At 35.3% G+C, this 16,213-nt stretch overlaps 1 protein-coding gene and 1 long non-coding RNA gene across 2 annotated transcripts; one reads left to right on the forward strand and one right to left on the reverse strand.

Moving 5' to 3' along the window:
* Nucleotides 1-1,407: 1,407 nt before the first annotated feature.
* LOC127516034 (uncharacterized) lies at nucleotides 1,408-4,465 on the reverse strand. The gene is made up of 3 exons (XR_007930916.1): nucleotides 3,750-4,465; nucleotides 2,316-2,547; nucleotides 1,408-2,225 (listed from the first exon to the last, which is right to left on the reverse strand). It is a non-coding gene; the product is annotated as an uncharacterized LOC127516034 (long non-coding RNA).
* On the forward strand, nucleotides 2,022-11,810 carry LOC127516033 (E3 ubiquitin-protein ligase TRIM21-like). Its single transcript, XM_051900303.1, has 6 exons — nucleotides 2,022-2,576; nucleotides 4,503-4,598; nucleotides 8,161-8,394; nucleotides 8,474-8,615; nucleotides 9,807-9,833; nucleotides 10,701-11,810. Exons 1-6 carry the CDS (start codon nucleotides 2,022-2,024, stop codon nucleotides 11,243-11,245), a joined length of 1,599 nt encoding a protein of 532 aa, XP_051756263.1. The 3' UTR covers nucleotides 11,246-11,810.
* The last annotated feature ends 4,403 nt before the right edge of the window (nucleotides 11,811-16,213 follow it).

Raw genomic sequence — 16,213 nt, forward strand, 5'->3', positions numbered from 1 at the left:
ATCTTGGCCTATTATGTGTCCATATTATTTTAGTCATTTTTAGCTTGTGTCCCTGTCGTATCTAAAAGATACTATTGCACTTATAAAGAATAAAGATTACTTTACCCCTCAACACATCTTCAAAGAGGTGATGGATATGATTAGTGCCCTATCTATTATTAACAGTAATGTGATAGATGGCATTATTCTGGCTAATTTCAAGAATCCAGTTGTCCAGCCGTTGCTTAGAAAAGCTATCTTAGACACAGATTCATTTCTAAATTACCTTTTACATCTAAGACCAGGGTTTGTCATTGGAGTCTTTTTTTGTTTTTGTTTTTTCTATTTACAGGATACATTCTCAGATTGAGAACTGCTCATCATAACCTTCCTCCATTGAAATTTGATATTTATTTCGATTAAATTTCCCTTTTTAGTTTTTCTACTAATATCAATTCACTTTTTAATTTCCAAATCATTTTCTCATTCAGCATTTTAGTTTCATTTCACCACAAGCTTTCTTGTTCATGGCAAAATGCTCATTTGGTTTCATTTTCACTTTTTGCATCATGGATTGTGAAAAAGGTTAATCAACACTTTCGGTTTAACATCACAGTCATAATACTGAGTCTTCTACCAAGAGCATAATGGGAGGGGGGAACCTGTGTCCAGTTACCTTATATCCTTACAACTTAGTCAACAGTCAATAAATGTAGTTATGGACAAAGGATGTGAAGATAGACAATGTTATTGATTGATGTTGGTAATAACTAATGCAGCTGCTTTTGGTTTATTTTAAAATCTGTGATGCAAATGCCCATGCAGAATAATGATGAAAATGTATGTAAATATGGAGTGGTGTAACAGAGGGTGTAGCTTCTTTTTCTGGGAATGAAAGTGACTGTGGAGAGGCCTGTGAGGAAATGAAACTCTACCGTACATAAATAGGAGGAGGGAGAGAAGCAGAACAGAGTCACTGAAGAGAAGAATAAAGAACACACATTTGATTAAGGTAAGTCTGATTTCTGCTTATTTCTCATAATCATTAGTGGTATTTGCAAAAGAATCACTACTATTGCTCATCATTCAATTGTTTTTCGAAACAATTAAAAAGTATTAATGTGGGAATGATTCCTGAAATCACGCTGCTTGTTCATATTACTCTAAGCCATCACACTTGCTAAGCATATTACTGTTTTTCAAAACAATAAGTAACAATGTATTAAAGTTTGGCAACTTGGGAATGAGTTCTCAAATCATGCAGCTTGTTGAGGAAAGCTATGATTCTTCTAAGCCATCACACTTATGCTTTTGGCAGTAAGCTACAAGATAATTTTGCATCTTAAGTTATATAGTTCACTTGTTTGATAATGCAATTGTGATATCCACATAAAGATTTGTTAAATCAATTTGCTGCAACAATGGCACCATGGTTTAAGGGTTATCTTTATGTGCTACCAAAGTCTTTGAGATGCGTCTTTGCGCTGCGTCTCCCCGTTTTATCAGCTTCTCACGCCATGAGCGTTACATTGCTGTTCCACATACAGAACACCATTGGAACTGCTTAGCAACCACCTAGCAATGTTGTAGCAAGCACTCAAAACACCACATTGGGAATAACGCAAGTACAGGCACAAACAATATTTGAGTCTCTGCTTGTTAGCATTGCTAAGGTAAATAAAGAACTGGTTGTACAGCATTTTCTTTAATAGCCTTAAATACCCTTTAATGTCTTAAATGTCTGGGCAAAATGACAAAAAAAAAAAAAAAAAAAAAAAAAAAAAAAACTGAGCACCCACATAGTTATAGTTACAAACTTCATAACCAGTAAGTTGATGAAAACATAATGCAAAGCACTTCCCTAATCAGATACGGCCGTTCTAATGATTCGCTTTGTAAGTTTGAGCTCGATTTTGGTAATATACTAATAATATGATACATGCAAGTGTCTGACCACAAATAAAGCCACATTATTAATATTAGAATTATTGTCGTTGCTGCTGTTCGGTCTACCCTCAGGTTTGACAGCTGACACAATCACAATGACGACAGCCATAGATGTCTCTCGCCACCTTCATTGTCCCGTCTGTAAAAACCTGTTAGCAGATCCGGTCTCAACCAGCTGTGGACACACCTTCTGCAAGCGTTGTCTGGACCAGCACATAAGCATGTCCGAGCCACACTGCCCAATTTGCCAGGAGCCTGTGTCCACCAAGCCATCCGTGAATGCAGCGCTTGACGCCCTCCTGCGGGAATTTCACCAGATGCAGTTACCCGACCTGAGCCTCTTTTGCGGAGAAAGAGGCGCGGTTCCGTGTGACGTATGTGACGAGTACCTCACGTTCAAAGCTGTGAAGTCCTGCTTGAACTGTCTTCTCTCGTACTGCGATCGACACCTGAAGCAGCACCAGTCTATGGTGAGATTCAAGGGCCATAAACTGGTGAATCCCTTGGAGAAGTTGGATCAGAGAGCATGCAATGCGCACGGCAGGCCTCTGGAACTCTACTGCAGACGGGACGAGCGCTGCATCTGCGCCTTATGTGTGAAGTTGGGTGGAGATGTGATACCTGTGGAGACAGAGAGAGAAAGGAGACAGGTGAGAACATTAAGGCTTAGGAAATAACACATTAATCTTTTCACCTGAGCTAGTGATTGAATTGTTTCCCCAAAAAGAATAAAAACTCAGGGGTCTTGTGTGGCGGTGCAATTTTAAGACAAGCCCAAGTTGTTTGTTCACTAGTAATAAAGTCCGACTACGCCACCCTAAGGAATAACCCCAGGGGAAGGGGGGAGAGAAAAAAAAAAAAAAAAAAAAAAAAAAAATCAAATTGAGTAATAAAGCACACAGGTTCGGTTCCCTCATAAAATTAGGCCAGAGACGCAAGTATAAAAATACAAAAATGTTTGTTAATTTAAAAAAAAAAAAAAAAAAAAAAAACACTTGAAACCCCACTTCAAACAAAAGAAAACAAGTTACAAAATGAGAAAGATAAAACAAACCAACTTAAGTAGCAATTATATGTGGATATGTAAAACATAAAGGAATGATACCAGTAGGGCTGAGGCTCCCAACGGCGGGAATCAATGTAGAGTTTGGTTTCACAAGAGCACACTTCCACGCGCACACAGTGTCAGTTCAGTTAAACAAAACTTCCACAAAATCAAAAACAAAAAGGTTAAATGATTCAACTCAAGAGAAAAAAAAAAAAAAAAAAAAAAAGCCAGTTTAAGGTCTTCCTATAAACGAAACCTCCCAAACAAACCAAAATATGAAGCAGGGCACTAGAACGGCACGTAAAAATCAGACCAGCAGTCCCCTCTAATAAATGGCCATGATTTAGTCTGCGCGGCTGTATAAACAGCAGCTCTTTTAATAGCGTGAAGACGGCACCAAACGATCACGGCAGCAAACGATCACGGCATAGAACGAGGGGGAGAATCCTACAGCGAACACACACACACACACACACACACACACACACACACACACACACACACACACACACACACACACACGTTAAATCATGATATTATGCTCACCCAGTTATAAATTGCGTTTAAAACACTTACCATCAGAATATCACGCCAAATAGAATGCTTTATAGGCACGAGTTTGTCGCAGTCATACCCACCGATATAGCACAATGGGATACAGGAAATCATGTTTTATATTCATATTTTAGTGTGCGAGAAACAAATGTTAAGCCCACACAACTACACTAACTCTATACACCTCTTAGCGTTACTCTTAGCTCTTAACATTACATACCTGAGAAGCAAACAGTCATCAAATCCACTAAGCAGCACAAAAAGGGCACCAACACCAGCACATTAAACTGCACTCTAATTAAATAAAAAAACGATTTCTAAATGACCATATTAAAACACAGCACACTTACCCACAGCTACCGCCAACACAGAAAAACAAAAGGGGAAAACGGACGTGACGCATCCCAAGGTAACAACCAATCAGCCTTTAGATAGGAGATACTACTCGCTGATAGGCAAACACTGCTGTCAATCACCTAATCCTGTTTTATATATATATATATATATATAAATTTTTACTTTCTAAAATAAACTTCACCCAAAATGAAATAAAATATTAATACTAGTTAATAATGATGATGAGGATGTTGACAAAAATCACAACAACAAAACTTTAAATTTAAAATGAACAATAATAATAATAAAACTAGTTTTGGATTGGGGTTTCAGAATCCAAAAAAATATTCTAGTCCGAGTCAGGATCAACCAAGAGCAAAGATAAGACCAAGACCGTCATATCAGACTCGAGGCCAGAATTGAGTACCCCCACTCTTCATAAAACACTCTTCTATTAATAACTGTCTGGTACTTAGATTTAAATAGTTGCCCATCACACTGGGGTTTAATATCATTTTAATTGACTTTAAATTAATTCAATGTACTCAGAAAGTTTTGTGTGTGTGTGTGTGTGTGTGTGTGTGTGTGTGTGTGTGTGTGTGTGTGTGTGTGTGTGTGTGTGTGTGTGTGTGTACAGGATAAGCAGCAAAACACTATTAAAGAGCTGGAAAGGATGATCAATCGGAGGGAAAACAAACTCGAGGAGCTTAAGGAATCAGCCACAAAATACCAGGTATTACATCTTTCTACAAAACACGCAAATCTGTATTAAAATAATACACTTACAATAATAATAATAATAAAAATGCAGTTAATAGTACATTAAGTATAACTTGACACCACTCTCTAAATTAAGCATGCAGTCTGATGAGTTCACACGACCCCAATGTTGCATTCCATTGAAACATTTATCATTGCCTAATGCATATTGTTTCACTATAGAGCTGTGCGATTCTGGGTTAACTGAGAATCACGATTCTTTTGTTTAAAATAGAGATCACGATTCTCCTACAATTCTTAATAGACAACTAAACAAAATAACATGTTCTGATAAAATGTTAATTGCTGCAGTCTATTCAAAATATTTCATTAATTTGAATCATTAAAAAAAAATCAATTTGAATTAATGATTCAGTGACTCACTCATAAAGACAACTTATTTCATTACTTCAATTCATTTTTTAACAAATCTCTTGAATGAATGATTCAACGACACATACATTTTTTGAACAGCCACCTACTGGTGTAACAATGTAATTGATACAATCATTATTTAGTTTAAATCACCTTTATCAATTATTTCAATCAATTATTTAGTAAATCACCTTTTGAAAATTACTTTCAAAAGGTGATTCACTATATTTTGATTGCTACTATGGACAGTGTTTATATACGAACTATAAACTTTTTTGTACTTATGTGAAAATTTGAATTATTGTAACACAGAAATAATGATACCGTGTGGTTGAAAAGACTGTGAAGCAGTTTCATACATATACATGACAACTGCTCTCTCTGGGTCAGTGGCAGCACCAACACAAATTTGAATGTTCCATTGTCATCTTGTCAAAGGTTTAATAGACATAAGCAAATCATTGTCATTTAGGAATAAGATAGCTTGGGTGTTTGAATTGAGATCGCGTTCGACCAACTCATTCAGCAAACCACATGAGATAAAGACAAGAGGCAACATAGTATTTACGCTCATCTTTAAGTCAGGTCCCTTGTAAAGAAGAATATGCAAAGATCATGCAAAGACTCATCTCACAGAGACAGACTATTGACTTTGTGCTGCATATATAGGCAGGAAGAGACTGTCACAGTTCAATCACAGTTTACTTTGTTTTTAAATGCCATTTAGGGGCAGGGATTTTATGAAATATATACTTCAATAATATTCAAGTGTAAATAAATAAATAAATAAAACAACTGCAGTGTCAACATGATTAGCTGTGTAAATGTGTGTAGACTGTAATAAATACAAATTATTTCACAGACAGAAACTTTAAAGTGAAAAAAAAAAACAGTTGTGCTCATGCATATCTGCTTGTTACTAAAAGTACTTACAAATTAATAGTTGTAGTTAGTTCATAGTTAATTTATTGTAGTCTCTTGTTAATCTATTAATAGGCTATATAGTGAGCTCTTCAATCATTGTCACTGCAATTAACACTGTAATTAACACACTTATAATTGTTTAATTAGCTCTTACTAAAGGAATTGTTAATTGGTTATTAGGAGTAAACAGTTCTCACTTCAATTCAAGAAAAATGGGAAGATATCATTAAGTGCTTTAAACTAACCTTTATTAGACATTAATTGCACACATAAAATGTTTACACAGATTCAGGTTTGTTTTAATATCAAAGTAAGGACATTCCTTAGACATAATGTTTTTTATACTGTACAAACTGTACATTATATCCCCCTATACTACCCCTACTCCTAAACCTACCCATCACAGAAAACATTCTGCATTTTTACATTTTTAATAAAACATTGTTCAGTATGTTTTTAAAGCTATTTTTAAATATGAGGACTGAAATGTCCTCATATTTCATGTTTACATCATAATACCAGTGTAATACCAGTGTAATGTCATTATACAAATTTGTGTCCTCATAAATCACAAAAACGCGTGTGCACACGCACACACACACACACACACACACACACACACACACACACACACACACACACATGCTGGCATATGTTGTTTACGGGAACTCTCCATAGGCATAATGGCTTTTATACTGTACAAACTGTATATGTTACCCCTTTACACTAAATCTAAACCTACCCATCACAGAAATATATACAGTACTGTGCAAAAATCTTAGGCATGTTAGTATTTTCACCGGCTGTTGTCAGAATCCTAGTGCATACTAAAATCTTACTGGATTATTACAATTAATGGTTTGCAAATTTAAACTGATATTTTTCACTGAAACACTGCAGCAAAAGATATAAATAACTGGCTTTTTTTCTTTTCTTTTTTTTTTTTTTTTTTTGTATATGTGTGAAAATACTAATTAATGCAATTAATGTCTAATAAAGGTTGATTTAAAGCACTTAATTAATGGCATTTTTCCATTTTTCATGATGTAATCTATAGTTTTTTTATTTTATTTTAACTATTCACAGTTAATAAGTTGTTTGCAAAGCATAAAAAACATTATTTAACTCAGTGGTCTCAAATTCAATTCCTGGAGGGCCACAGCTCTGCAAAGTTTAGCTCCAACTCACACCTGCTTGGAAGTGTCTTGGAAGTTTCTAGCTAATCAAGGTCCTGAATACCTTGATTAGCTGGATCAGGTGTGCTTGATTAGGGTTGGAGCAAAACTGTGCAGAGCCCTCGAGGAATTGAGTTTGAGACTCTTTACATATGAGCTAATTAAACAATAATAATTTGGTTAATTACAATGACAATGAATGAATTAAGAGCTCACTATTTGTATATAGCCTATTAATATATTAAGAAATTACAATGTATTAACTATGAATTAACTATAAACTAATAGTTTGCTAATGATTTTTAAGTACTTCATAACTGTATACTTATTATAAGTGTTACCAAAACTGTAAATATATGATTTATCAAAACAAGTTACTGTATTAACCCAGTACCTTATAATCTTAAGTTCCTAGAGGACTGGTAAAACCTGCACGCCCAGACCAGTGTTACTTAGTATTATACTATTACAGTATTTATTAATATTTTTAATTTTACATTTAAAATTTTCATTCTAATTTAAGAAATTTTGTTGTGTTTTTGTCATTTTCATTAGTTTTTATTTTTTTAAATATTCTATAGCTTTAATTAATTAATTGTTTCAGTTTAAGTTTTAGCAATTTTGTACTTAAACAAATATTTCAGTTAGTTACTAAGACAACATTTTTGATTTTCGTTTGTTTTTCATCTAATATTTATATTTTGTTTAAGCTTTACTTAATTGTCAAAAGCCGTATACAAGCTTTAAAACGGTATAAAAGTCAGCATGAAACAGAAGTTGCGATAGTTTTTTCTCCAGAATTGTGACGTATCTGAGTGAAACAGCTTTAGGAGCAAAAACAAATGTAGGGTGAGACTTGATTGTGTTAATGGGGAATTGATTGGATGTAGTGGTTGATTTCATGTGAGTGACATGGTTGTCCTGCCCTCACACATGTCATCAGAGAAGGGATGTCTTCTTTAACAATAACAACACTGAACTGGACTCAAAGAAATTATTTAGAGCTTGCCAGATCAAGAATATGCTTGTCATTTTTGTGTAATATGCCGCCACTCTTCACAGGCTCTGATAGAGAGAGAGCAGCAGGAGATAAAGGAGGTCATTGCTGCAGTGATGGAGGCTATGAAGAGCTCAGAGCAGGTGCTGCTGGCTCCTCTGGAGGACGGAAGAAGGTGTCTGGAGAAGGAAATGGAAGAGAAGACACAACAAATCCAAAAAGACATTCTCAAGTATAAGGAGACCATCGAATCTTTGAATCGCACTATGAATGAGGAAGATGACATCTTCTTCCTCCAGGTCAGTTAATCATGAAATACTGACTAATATTTGACAAATACAAATAATATCTACTAAATGTTTAATCTATGTTTTTCAGTCTTATCCGTCTGTGCCAACTGAGTTCAAAGATGACTGGATGGTGTCCCTTGACACTGAGTTAAACTTTGGCACAATGAGAAATCTAAGGGCAGTCTTACTGGCTGAGATTGAGACTCACTTGGAGAAACTTTCCACTGTTGGTGAGTGATTATGTCTGAGAGTTGTTGTAGCAAACATTCACTATTGTTATTGCTGATAAATAAAGTTAAGGATTTGGACAAGATTTAAACTTGTCCTACACTGTTTGTGTGCCCTTAAAAGCATACATTTAAAAAAGATTACTTACTACAGAAATTCGGAGCCCCTCACATGACATGCAAGAAAAAAAAAAAGTAAATCGTGCACACGATTTACTAATTCTGTTCCCTCGCTTTACTAAACTGTGTGCACGATTTACTAATTCGTTCCCTCGATTTGCTAAATCATGCGCGCAATTTACTACTATTTTTTTCCTGCATGTCATGTGTGGGGCTCCGTACAGAAATAATATACTGTAAAATAATGTGAACTGAATGTAATGTTTTCGAACACTTAATTGCATGTTTATTGTAATTACTAAATGAAACTGCATTATAGTTTACATTTATATTAAATGCAATTAGCTGAACTTCAGAGTGTTTTTGACCCACTTAAGTACATCTTTATATGCAATGTATATTTCATAATATACATTGCATTGCATTGCTTCTATTGTCTTTGAAATATGGATGAACTGTACTGCCAAATGTACTGACAAGCTAAAATATACTTTAATATCATTTCTATTGTTTTGTCAATACACTTGTATGTCATGTATTTAAATATATTTGTAATCACATATTTTAATGATGAATGTGCAATTTAGTGCATTTAAAATATTAACTTTAAATGCAATAATGAATAACACACTAGTTAAAATTATAACTTAGTACTTTACATTTAGTCTGTTAGTCAACACATAATAAATGTTTAATTATTTAAAATCTTTTTTACTCTCTTAAAGTATTTAATATTATATTATGTGCAAGTACAGTTTTTTAAAATATATTTTCTATTTTTGAAGTAGGCCTACACTACAAGTGCACATTCAATACAATTAAGCACACTTCTTTTTTACAAGGGTATACAGTCATGAATGACACCTCAAATCTTGTTTTGTTAAGGAGAGGTGGAGTGGTAATGATGAAAATACCATGGTATTATTTAATGTACTTTAGAGTAACAAAGATGTATCATATGAATATGGTATCAAGGTATATCAGATATCTGTTCATAGCATGTCTGTCTTAGTACTTGTAAATGTAAGGCTGTCATCATGATTTGTTTTGTGATCTTATTTGTTCTCATTACAGAAATTAGAAGAATTCACAGCTTTTCAGGTATGTGTAGTAATAATTGTTAACACTTTACAATAAGGTCCCATTAGTTAACATTAGTTACTGCATTAATTAACATTAACAATTTGCAATACATTTGTTGCAGTATTTATTCATCTTTGTTAACGTTAGTTAATAAAAAAATACAGCTGTTATTTCTTGTAAGCTCAGGTCAATTAAATAACATTAAAAATGCAACTTTTGATTTTAATAATGTATTAGTAAATGTTGAAATTAATATTATTAATAAGTGATTTGAAAGTATTGTTCATTGTTAGTTCATGTTAACTAATAGAGCTTGAGTGACTGAATGGAATTCAAGTGTAGTTCAGGCAGACCACTGATCGCTAACTATATCAGCTGATGCTCAGCTGATCAATTACTCTAATCAACAACCATATTTAAGCCCATTCAAACGCATGCTCCTCAGTTTGTTGCACAGACATTTGAACCCACCTCTACCTTCACCTCCTAGCACCTTCATTATACAGCTTTCTGGATTTCTTCTTAGAACTATTATGACTGAATTGTCAATCTTTCATAATTGTTGTATTTTTTCTGCATATGTGTATAGCTAAGAAATATTTGGTTATTGTCAGGCGGGGGGATTAATGCCTTTAAGGATATATCTTAAAATGTCTAATATGGCAGCCGAGCGCATTAAAGCCTAAGGCTTTCGCCAAATACAAGAATTGTCAATAAATTTATTATTCTCAAAAGTGGTCCTGACTTAAATGCAGTTAACTAATTGTAAACAAATGAAACTTTATTGTAAAGTGTTGCCAAAAAAAAAAAAAAAAAAAAAAAAATCCTAAACTAGGCTTACAAAGCTCTTAAACATCCAGTTACTGAAATCTTGTCTTTCCTCAGTGGACGTGACTCTGGACGCAGAAACGGCACATCCACATTTAGAGGTGTCTAGAGACGGCAAAGCAGTGAGAGACACTGGAGAAAGCCACGACATCCCAGGCAGCCCACAACAGTTTGACTTGGTCGGAGGAGTCCTAGGAAAGACTCGCATCACGTCGGGAAGAGCTTTCTGGGTCGTGGAGGTGGGAAAGAAGGTGGGCTGGGAACTGGGGGTGATGAGAGAAGGTGCGAACAGGAAAGGGAAAGTCTCCTATAAACCCAGCGAGGGTTACTGGGCCATTGTGCTCTGTGGTCAGAACATGTATGGAGCTTTTGAAGACCCTCCAGTCCTGCTGCATCTCAACACCAAACCCCAGAAGCTGGGAGTGTTTGTGGACTGTGAGGAGGCTCTGGTCTCCTTCTATGATATGGTGGCTCTGACACATATTTACACATTTACTAAGTGCAGCTTTCATGGCACTATCCGTCCTTATTTTAATCCTCATCCCAACAAAGACGGGAACAACTCAAGTCCATTGGTCATTTGTGCTGTCAATCAAAACTGACTGAATAAGAAAGGGCAAATCTTGGTTTTGAAGCAAAGCAGGATCAGAATGTTTATTTATATATATATAATAATGTTTATTTCATTGACACTGATATTGCTAGTATGGTACCTTGAATGATTTACAGAATCAATCAATCAATCAATCTATCTATCTATCTATCTATCTATCTATCTATCTATCTATCTATCTATCTATCTATCTATCTATCTATCTATCTATCTATCTATCATGTCTGTCGAATGTAATAGGTACTACTTTTAAATGGCAGTTAAACTTGCTTATTGACCTTGTGGGGACCTTGGGGAAAACATGTTGTGATTGTTTTGTTTTTTGTTTTGTTTTTTGAAAATGAAAAAAATGCATAAAGTTTTCTGTGAGGGTTGTGTTTAGGGGTTAGGGTTAGTTGATAGAATATACAGTCTGTATAGTATAAAAATCATTTTGTCTATGGAAAGTCACCATGAAACATGGAAACCCAACATAAATAAATCATACTAAATGATGTTTTGAAAATATAAAAACACAGTATAAAAAATATTCTTTCTATGGTGAGTCAAATAAACCAACGTGTGTGTGTGTGTGTGTGTGTGTGTGTGTGTGTGCGTGTATGCGTGCATGCATCAGAGAGGATTTCCTTGAAGCTCATTGTTCTCATTATTCATTAATTATGATTACTTTCTCATTTTCTATATTGACATAATTGATTATTAATAATAATTGTAAGTACTAAGAGGAAAAGATTGTCTATCCACACACTCATGAACAACTCAAGATATTCACACTGTATTGTTGTCCATGTAAATCATGCAAAAGCAGGGCAGGTGAGCAAATTACACATGCAAATCCACAGGGAAGTGTTTGCTTTGATTATTCCAGAGAGTGGAGAAGAGTGCTAAATGTTCTCAAGAAAATTATTACTTTTATTTCTAATTTGAAAATTGTATTGGTTGCTTTCTGAAATGCGTGTTTGAGTTTAACATTTGAATGGGGAAAAATCTGTGTCAGGTTTGATAAGACTGCTGAGGAAAAATCCTGACAATGCCTCAAGATGAAAGCTTTTGAAATGTCAGCATTTGAGTGTCTCTAAAGACTTCAAGAAGCAAACTAGTCTGAGAAATGACGAGTCAGCCAGTCCTTGGCACTCCTAACAGAGTTATTTTGGGTTTTCTGGCAGCCGCAGGAATTGAATGAATGATGGATTCTGTGTAGAAGTTGCATCAGGGTCAGGTTAGGTGAGACTGTTCATCATAACAATATTATCACCTTCACATTGTCCCCATGATTTTGCGAAGTTAGATCAACATGTTCTGTTGTTCCTTATCAAAAAAACATTTAACCTTATCATTGCCAACCCTAAACATAAACTATCACTCAAATCAAAATTCTCAGAATTATGTTTATTATAATCCTGGAAACCATGTAATTTGAAATGAAGTTTCAAATGTAGGTTTGGGAGGAGCCCGGATCATTTAGTCCTGTCAATCATCATTACGAGCGTATATAAGCAGCAGTCATTGAGTTGTCCCAGCGACAATTCTTCCGGTATTTGGCCCCGTGAATATTTCCCAATCCGATGAACTCCAGAAATTACCCCCAACGAAAAGTGCTCAGCAGAAAACTCTTACATTGTCAAGCCAACCCCAGGATCCTCTGACTTTGGTTCCCCTTCCGCACATAACAGGGGAAGTCTAGCCTGTTGTCGTCCTCCTGTATTTCACCCAGGCACAGCCATAGAACCTGCTCCTTCAGCCCCAGGCTAGATGTCCGAGCACTGCATGGGGTGCAGTCAACTCCTTCTCGAATTCCAGCTCAACCATGTACATCCGAAAAAATCTTGCATTTTAAAAATAGGAAAGTGGACAGTCAACTGATTGCAGCACACTCTTGTTTTCATAATGCCATATCTAGTATCTACACCACCAGCGCACTGAAACACGTTTGACAAGAAATACAGCAGAAGGCTAATCTGGTCTTCCACTTGCAATAAGTTCACAATTAAAGCACATGATTTAAAATTCAGATCGCTCGCTCTCTCCCACATTGTGTCTTTCAGAAATTTAGGACATTGGTTCTAAATGAAGACCCATTACCCACCCCAGTGCATCTTTATGCAGATCTGACGTTCCAGTAAAGGCTGATTTATATTTCTTTGTCCAGTGTATGTCATAGCTACGGCGTAGGCTGTGTAGCACGCATAGCCTACGGCGTAGCCTGACGTGCACCTTTCCAAAAATGTCACAGCGCGTCATTCTACGCTGACCGCAAGCGCTGTGATTGGTCTGCTAAAACCCCTCCCATGAACATGTTTCTAAAATGTTTAAATTTTCTTTTCATATAAGCTTACCCCATACCAAAATCATGGATCTTTCTCATCTTATTTGCAAATGCTTAAACACAGCAAGTCAGAAATGAAGACCCAATGTTCCAATCATTAAATATAGTATAAAACCTATACTTTTGCAACAACAGCAGCTCAAAAGTATTGAAAAAATATATAAAACAAATACTGAAACAATTTACAAGCATTTTTAATTAGCAGATCACCGAAATATTGAGAAACAGCAGATTCCAATCTCAGTTGGAGGCATAGTCAGGTGCTGAAGTTCTTTCTATTACATGGACATGCAGTAAATTGGACTTTTTAATTCGGATTTGTTCAGTGTGGATGAAGATCAACACAGACGAGCAAAAAAAAAAAAAAAAAAAAGTCTGGGTAAGGGAGAGGAATAGATGAAGGAGGAGAGGAGAAGTTGGATCAGGACAAGGGAGAAGAAGAGGTATGGGAGAGGAGGAAGAATGTGTGCTGGACTGTGCATCTCTGTTATTTTTCACTTACACATGTGGAACCTATGAAAGCTTATTTCTGCCATGAATAGAAAATAAATAAGGTAATTATGTCTTTTTATCTCACAAAAAAAATCAGAATTGTGAGATATAAACCTACAATTGCAAAAAAAAAAAAAAAAAAAAAATGGCAAAAAAAAGCTTCAACAGTGTCCTATGTTGGATTTGTTGTTGATCAATGGCAGGAATTTCATGTTTTCATTTCAGTAAAAGCTTCATGTAAAGCTTTTACTACGATTCCACTACCACTGTTCCATATATACAGAATATGTGGTCTGCGTAGGGCACTAACTACCAAGGTGACACCATCCCACCCTCTATGGAGACACCATCAACACCCCACCCCACCCCCAGAAAGAGATTTCAACCAAGGGGCCAACTGAAGTTCTGCATAGAGGACTCATTTGACCAGTAGCTGCCCTGAGCAATTCTGTTACTTTCTTCTTCTTTTTTCTACTGCACATTCTATAAAGTAATGACTCATTCACTTATGTTGCCAAGAATGCACACATTCAACACTCAACCAAAAATGTAGAATGTCTTACATGTAAGCATTCTATTATTACTGCAGTAAAAGGAAACTGAATTATAAAAACAATGGATTTCATATTTTCTGCAGGTAGAACTGAAACATGATAAGTAATGCAGTTTTCGTAATACCATAAACTGTTTTGACTGTATTTTGACAGTCATTGCGCTTTGATTGACTATATGTTCATGTTGGATAGAAAACTAGTGCTAGTGTTTTGATAAAAAGACTTGATTTTGAATCAGGTTTGCTGAGTTTTGATAGAGTTAGTATATGCTGAAAAAGGTTTTTAGTATTTTGAAATGCAGAGTTTGTGTTTATTTAACAAAATATGGTTTGGGCAGAAAATTACCTATTTGGCTAATTGTGTGATGTATGTGTGTTGCTGTGTTAAAAGTACTTTATGTATTGGTAAACGCTTGTTAGCAATTGATAAAAACTGCTTCGAAAAAATAATAATTTTTTACAATGTATTTTGAATTTCACTTAATATTTTTTTTTAAACTGGTCCTTCAATTTTCATCTGACCTTCAGCAAAATGTAAACAAATTTCCCAAAATGTTGGCCAGAAGTTATATCAAAAATATTTATCTTAAAGGGGTCCTATTACCTGGCTAGAACTTTTAGTTCCTGCTTCGATGAAGGACCCCTTCTGAAATATGAAATGTGCTCTGATTGGTTAGCTGGCCCAGTGTGTTGTGATTGGCGAACTGCTAAGTGCGAGTTCCGGAAATGTCACGCCCTTTACCATGACCGCGAGTTTCATCTGCTCATGTGTAAATATTAAGCACGGCATCAATTTCAAACCAATCCGAGCCACATTCAGCTAGAGGATCATGCAGAACGGATTTCAAGCATGGATTTCACAGTACGTTTCAGAGTGGTATGTTTTTTTTTTGTTTTGTAATTTTCTTAGACATTTTAGATATGATGTTATAAACAATTTAATCATGAGATTTGTCTAAAAACTATGGTAAAACTATGGTAATACAAAAAGCAATCAATCACAAAACCATGATTAATTTTCCAAAGGGGCGGTGAACAGTCTTACAAAAGCGAGAGCTTACAAAAGCTACAGTAAACACTACATCAGCACTGTATTGTTAAAAAAGCACCATTAGTTAGCAGGCCAGCAGAGCCAAACAGCTTTGCCATTTGTTTACTACATCGTAGCAACAACATAAGGTTGGTACTGTTAATAGAAAACACAACAGCAAATAATAAAACATACTTACAGGTTGTGATCCATAAACAACTGATTGTCCTGACAAAGAGGGAACTGTTCCATTTAAGGAGAAGCTTTTGTGCGTAGCTGGCATTGTACTTTTTTAGGTTTTGGAAGCTGTCCTTCGTAAAAATGTGCAACACACAGATAAACGTTGGGGTTTTAATGTTCAGGAACAGTGTTAAAAATATTGTTTAACCAATCCAAGTTTGTCCGCCAAAGGCCAAACAAAGTGTTTTTTTTTTCTTTTTTTTCTTTTGGAGCAAAAAAAAAAAAAAAAAAAAAAAAAATCTCTCGACATAGTAACAACACTGTCTTCTAATGCAGCTCAGCCAGGCCACGCCCCCTTTTTTATGTATTCCGTGGA

Source organism: Ctenopharyngodon idella, chromosome 7 (assembly GCF_019924925.1).
Source record: "Ctenopharyngodon idella isolate HZGC_01 chromosome 7, HZGC01, whole genome shotgun sequence".
Classification (NCBI taxonomy): Eukaryota; Metazoa; Chordata; class Actinopteri; order Cypriniformes; family Xenocyprididae; genus Ctenopharyngodon; species Ctenopharyngodon idella.